We start from the raw sequence: 6,331 nt of genomic DNA, 5'->3' as shown, positions 1-6,331 counted from the left end.
TAGGTCAATAATATAGAACTTCGGTGCAATTCGAATCATATGGCATTACGAATACTTTCATTTCCCTTTTAGTAAAATAAATTTTTAAAGTTTAAAGGTCTGAGACGAGTTTTATTTTGGAATAATATAGTTTGTACATACACAATTTTTCTACCTTTTCTGACTCTAGACATATATAATTTTTTTTATTTACTCAAAGTACACCAACTTTCTTATTTGTCTGAGTTCAACTGCGACATTTGTCATCAAGAAGAAAACGCAAGTCCAAATTAGCATCTACGTGCTCCTCTGTTCATAAAAAAATTATCACACTATAATTTATACGAGTTTTAATAAATATCACTGGAGTTATGAGTGGAGTGAGAATAAAAAATTATCATCCACCAACTTCATATTAACATCAATAAGTACTACAACAATCAAAAACCTGAAACAATAAAAAGAATTAATTGCATTCATAATTAAATTCAAACAAAAGCTGCCTAATGCAACATTTCATCAATGATAAACAAATACTCTACTGATATTTTATGTGAGTGGGTTTTTTAGTAGTGATTTCACTTTAAATATGAGTAGAATTATGTCAATCATACTACTAGTATAAATAGAAGAACAATTTTTTTTTGTGAAGAAATTGAAAAAAAAAATTATATCAAATTTTTCGTGAACGAAAGGAGTATTATAATGGCGAAGATTTTGCAAAGGCTGCAATGTATCAAATCCTCGTGAACCCTAGCACACCTCTTGAAGAAAAGTTGATGGTTCAAGTCGAAGAAGCGAACATCAGCGGCAGGAGAAGTTGGGTTTTTTTTTTGTGAATAAAAAAAATTTGCACGAGAGAGGTTGAGTTAATTAGAGCTTATTTTAAGTTTTTAATTACCTTTCTTTTTATATAATATTAGATAGAGAAAGAGAAAATTCAATTATTAATGTATGAAAATAATAATTCGAACTTAAATTCGAATTGTAAAGGATTTAAACATTGCACCATTTTAACTAAAATTTCGTACTCTACAAACAAATTATTCATTGTTCTCATTTTTCAAGAAATTAAACAATCATTTTCATTATAACTCAATGCTAATACTCAATAGCCTAGGATTAATATTCTATTTTGTGTTGAACTTTTATAAGTACAACTAGGGATGTCAATTGAGCCAACCCACTTAATTTCGGGCCAACCCATTTGGTTTCGAGTTATTTTCGGTTCGGACTAATCGATTTTTTTATTTTTCGGGCTAAAATTTTTCGACCCTAATCCTAACCCACTCGGTTTCGGGCTAGACCGTTCGGGACCACAAATTTATAATTTTTTTATATGTATAATTTTTTTTATATGGATAATCATATTATTGTAATAAAAATATATCGTGCTTTTTAAATCAAAACATTTCGCCTTATTTTAGATACAAAAATTAGTGTTATTTTAATGTAAATTTACATAATATTTAATTTTAACTTTATTTCCGATAAAAATTATACATAGATATAACATAAATTACTATCTTTTTTTGACTTTTATATCATAAATATTTATTATTAATCGTTAGAAAAAATCAAAACATATTATACAAGCATCAAAATGTTATTATCAAATTAAAAAATAAAGTATTAAAATTTAGAAATCAATTATTAAGAAAGTGTTCGATTAATCGGGCCAACCCTATCGGGCTCGGGCTATTTTCAGTTCGGGCCATTCGGGCTAAAAATTTTCAGCCCTAACCCGTCTTTTTTATCGGTCTATTCGGGTCGACCCGTCGGTTTCGAGCTTTTTTGACATCCCTAAGTACAACTGATTAAGTTAAAAATACAATACACACGTACACCCTATGGGCCCGTTTGATTTTCAGTATTGGATTAATCAGGATATAAATTATCCTGATAATTTAGTGTGGATTAGTCATGATTTCTAATCTCAGATGGGTGTTTGATATCATTGGTAATTAATCTCAAAAAGTGTTTGGTATCCATTGAAATAGGTTGGATTAACATTTCAAATACCTAAATTAGTAGCCTATGGAGGGGGTGGAATAATTAGTGTGGGTTAATCCCATGGGGGAGGTGGGATAATTAGTGTGGGTTAATCCCACAAAATAAGCTAGGGTCTTGAGATAAACCTGGAGTTGACCATATTAGTAACACATAATATCAAACACTACATAAATCCATACTAATTTAACTTATCTTGCTTTTAAACCCATATCAAACAGGCCCTATAGATACTAATGTAGTAGTGTATACTGTATAATATTCAATTGAAATCATTGCATTCTAAGTTAATTGTACGATATAATTTGATACACGGATAGTCTCTAAACTCAGATGCCCGAGGAATTTCAAACAACCAATGGATTGTAACTTCAATTCAAGATATATAATATATTTTTTGGTAGTGTAATATACATATATACTTTGTTCAAGTCCCATTTGCTACCATATATGTTCCTACCATTCCTACATTTCTACTACATACCGATAAATAAATTGGCTCTGCAAATTACAAGATTAAGACATGATTGTTTCAACAAAGGAAAAGCAGCAGCAAACATTTCTGGCTCCAACATCATAATACTAACAAAATGTAGGTGAATACAGAACATGTATATATGTTCTGATAGTATCACAAACAAACTTAATTAACAAACGGTTTATTGTGACAATACTACATCTTAATGGGTGTTTGTTAACTTAGGTAATAACAATATAAAGACAAATTAAGTAGTAGTTGGTGAAGGTGCAAAATAACCTAGCAGGAGGCCCTCAACACTGCAAGCTAGGAGAGTTTGAACCAAAATATTTATGTACCACTCGCTATTAGGACCAGATCATCATTTCCCAACTACATATGACTATACATAACACACTTTTGCTTGGTTCTAAAATTAAAACATGTGATTTGGAGCCAATGAAATCATACACCACAAGTTAAACCCCAAACATTGTGAATTGGAACCCCAATTTTCATCTTACAGCTTGTCTGATAGGTGCAAGTGAGGAGCTGTTACCGGCAAGCGATGATATGTTGCGTATGTTTCTCCTCGCCGGTTTCTTGCCCTCCAACTTTCCACCCGCCTGTCGCACTTTCACTCCTCGGATCATCTGTATCATGCCAGCATTCAGTAGGAAATCGAGAAGGTGAGGATAAAGAGGAAGCAGTTGTTGAAGAACTCACATATTTGCCGCATTTTGTATCCGAGTAGATGACAATGAAATCTCCTTCTTGAAGTCCATTCACCCTCACAAAATCCCCTATATATTAAAATCATCAAGATTTCGTAAATAATCCATTTCCTAGTAATTAAGATGGTCGAATTCATTTTACCTGTGTTCTCAAGAAGGTACATTCGGCTTTTGTTATTAGGCCAAAACCTGAAACCCCGGCCACCAAAATCATCATATATAATCAGAATCAGAATCAGAATGGAAATTATAGAAAGGATATATTAGATAATTAATTTGAAAATTATACCTATAACGCATATTCCAAATGCGAGAAGTTCCAATGTCTTCCATGGCAATGGAAATCCCATCTCTTGTTTCCAGTTCTGGGAGATGGCTTTCAGCCTCTTTCTGCCACCACATTGCAATTTTGTTTCAGATCTCATCATCATAATTCCAACGTAAATAATTAAGAAGCAACAAATTAAAGGCAGAAGAAGTATACTTTTGGCAACACAATTCTTCCGAGGTTACCAACATCACTTTGCTTCAACACTTTCTGTAGCAAAAACTTCAAGTTCTTTTCCGTCTTCCAACCCTATACACCAAAAACCAAATATTTCATTAAAATAGCTCAATCAATCAATCAAGTCAAAATCCCAATACGATGCAAAACCAACCTGCTGTTGCCGCCGATCAGAAGCGCCACCGCCACCGGCAGCAGCCTGTCGTTGACAATTTTGCGGCTGCATGGTGGCCCGATCCGCAGAATTAGCATCCGCAGGCGCCTGCAGCGTCGGAGAAGAGGCGCCGGCTGGAGACCAGTACACCCAATCCCCCGGAGAAGCACCCTGATCGGCGTCAGGAGGATCGTTGAGTTGGTTTTGATGCTGGTTGGAGTTGGTAGAGTGACGGTGATGGTGCGAATAGAGGCGGCGCTGGCGGGCCATTCTCTTCTTCCTCGCCTCTTTAGTCGCAGAAGAGCCCAGTCTCATCGCCAATCTTTCCCCATTTGGATCGTACATTTGATAGGGATTAGCGTACAAACTCTGCTGCTGCTGCTGCTGCCGGTTGATAATGGTGGCGGAGCCATTATCAGGGAAAGGAGTAAACTGCGGGAAGGCCCACGACGGCGGATATTCCCCATAAGGGATGCCGTTCACAACTCCGTGATTCATGTAAGGATCCCCGCTGTAGGCAGGCATCATCGGAGGAGCAAAAGACGGCGGCGGGGGCGGGGGCGGGGTGGGGTCTTGCATCCAGTGCTGGGTGGTAGGGTTTGGATCCGCATTGAACATGAAATTGGGATCTGCAGGGATTTGAAGAGTGTCATCGAAGGCGAAAGGAGATTGGGGTTCCGGCACTGGCAGTGGCAGGCGCGCCTTCTTCTGCAGCTGGTACTGCTCCACCCACTCCAGTATCAGTTTAAGAAGCTGTTTCTTTCCTTCTTTAGTGCTTCCCAAACGCTTCGACGCGCTTTCAATGGTGGACCGCTTCAGCTTGATGCTTCTCATATCTTCAGCAGAGATGTAATCCTTGTTTTGTTTCAGCCATTCGAAGAAGATCATCGCCAGCTCGCTGTTCCCCTGCAGGAAGCTCAAACCGTCCTTCTCTTCCTCCCCAGCGGGCGCCGCCGTCACCGCCGCCGCCTGTTGGTCTTCCAACATCTCTTGAGGGTTTTCGCTCTGGAAAACCGAGGACGGGTCCCAGAGGTCGTTGCAGTCGATGAGATCCATGTACCCGAAGTTCTCCATCACATCCATGCAATCCGGCGCCGCCACCGCCGTGGATGAGGCCTCCATCTTGACCTCCTCCGCCACCGCCGCCCACGAGGCGGCCGAGGTGGCGGAAGAGGAGGAAGATGTGCCCGCGATGGGCTTCGACACGGGCTGCGTGGACGAGGAAGACGAAGAGGAGGACATACAAGGGAAATCCGGCAGCGGGGGGAAGTCGTCGTAGAAAATGGAAGCTTCATTCACATCGAGAAGGCTGTCTTGCTCTCTATCATCAACCCACACAACACCATGGTGATGCTGATGCTGCTCCTCTTCCATTGGATCGAAACCACTAGGGTTTGCAGCATTTGCAACACCATTATCCTCACTTTTCAAATGCAGATCTTGCTCCGCTGCTCCAACTTTAACCATCTTTGATACTCGAATGTAGAATTTGAGGGGTTGAATATATAAGTATCGGAGAGAGATGGAATATAATATTTATATAATTTGGTACGGAGCAAAGGTTTTTGTAGAAAGGGCCCGCTTGAAGATCTTGATCAAGTACGAAAGATGGATGCAAGTTGCAGCAACATAAAGCATCTGGGATTAGGGGTTTCCATCAAATTAAAACAACCACCCACTTGCAAATAAAAAAATCCAGATGTGAAAGTGACTTCTATCACAAATCTAAATCACTAATTTATAAAACATCTTCTTCAACAACAAGAATTTATGTTGTCAATCATCAACAACAAAACACTTGCACATTTGACTTTCCGATCTAGTATTTCCTTGTTTGAGAAATTTACAAATGAGAAGGCTTAGAAGAGAGAGAAAACCCTAAAGTCTAAAGAGACAAAGAAGAGTGAGAGAGCACCACCAAACTTAAACAACCCCCATGAATGTTCTGGTCCGTCTAGGGAGTTTCAATTTTCTTTTTCTTTTCTTTTGTTGGTTGCTTGCAGATAAGTTCAAATCTTTTTTTTTTTTGGCTGGAGTCTTGCTCTTAAGTAAGAGAGAGAAACGAATGGGGATTGAACTAGGGAGATGAGATGAGATATCAATGCAGTTTGAACTTTTAGAGAGAGAAATACAAAACAGCCAAAAATTTTAGAAAACCTCGTGCTCTACTTTCTCCCATTTATCTCCGGTTTGTACGCATGTAGCCATACGTTCCCACCTGAATGGTGCATCCCATCGGTGGCCTCAGCCTTTATTCCTTTTCCCATTTCAAAAACAAACCAAAATTGTTAATTGCAAGTATCATAGCAGCTCAATTCTCTCTCCAGTTTATAAATAATATTCAATGTGATATGTGCATAAATCATGTCACCACATACATGAAGCGGCTCTATATAAACACATGCGTACATGCATATATAGAGAGAGAAAGAGGGAGATTGGACCGACTGAGGAAAAGGCTCTTGGCTTAGTATAGCTGGAATTGTCTCCAT

The 6,331-nt window shown here is 38.5% G+C and overlaps 1 protein-coding gene across 1 annotated transcript; it reads right to left on the bottom strand.

The window, feature by feature from the left end:
• Nucleotides 1–2,687: 2,687 nt before the first annotated feature.
• On the bottom strand, nucleotides 2,688–5,564 carry LOC131016345 (B3 domain-containing transcription factor ABI3). The gene is made up of 6 exons (XM_057945035.1): nucleotides 3,840–5,564; nucleotides 3,665–3,757; nucleotides 3,470–3,570; nucleotides 3,323–3,369; nucleotides 3,173–3,249; nucleotides 2,688–3,099 (listed from the first exon to the last, which is right to left on the bottom strand). The coding sequence occupies exons 1-6, from the start codon at nucleotides 5,304–5,306 to the stop codon at nucleotides 2,962–2,964; spliced, it is 1,923 nt and encodes a 640-aa protein (XP_057801018.1). The 5' UTR covers nucleotides 5,307–5,564; the 3' UTR covers nucleotides 2,688–2,961.
• Nucleotides 5,565–6,331: the final 767 nt, after the last annotated feature.

The sequence above is a fragment of the Salvia miltiorrhiza genome, chromosome 3 (assembly GCF_028751815.1).
Source record: "Salvia miltiorrhiza cultivar Shanhuang (shh) chromosome 3, IMPLAD_Smil_shh, whole genome shotgun sequence".
Lineage (NCBI taxonomy): Eukaryota > Viridiplantae > Streptophyta > Magnoliopsida > Lamiales > Lamiaceae > Salvia > Salvia miltiorrhiza.
The sequence above is the reverse complement of the archived record's forward strand: the minus strand, read 5'-3'. Positions and strand labels throughout refer to the sequence as shown.

Bases quoted from the DNA above. Each gene is read 5' to 3' on its own strand.
- LOC131016345 (XM_057945035.1), bottom strand. From the start codon at position 5,306: ATGGTTAAAGTTGGAGCAGCGGAGCAAGATCTGCATTTGAAAAGTGAG. The intron at 3,758-3,839 runs GTTGGTTTTGCA...TTTGGTGTATAG, and splicing joins CTGATCGGCGGCAACAGCAG to GGTTGGAAGACGGAAAAGAA. The intron at 3,250-3,322 runs GTAAAATGAATT...TTTAATATATAG, and splicing joins GTACCTTCTTGAGAACACAG to GGGATTTTGTGAGGGTGAAT.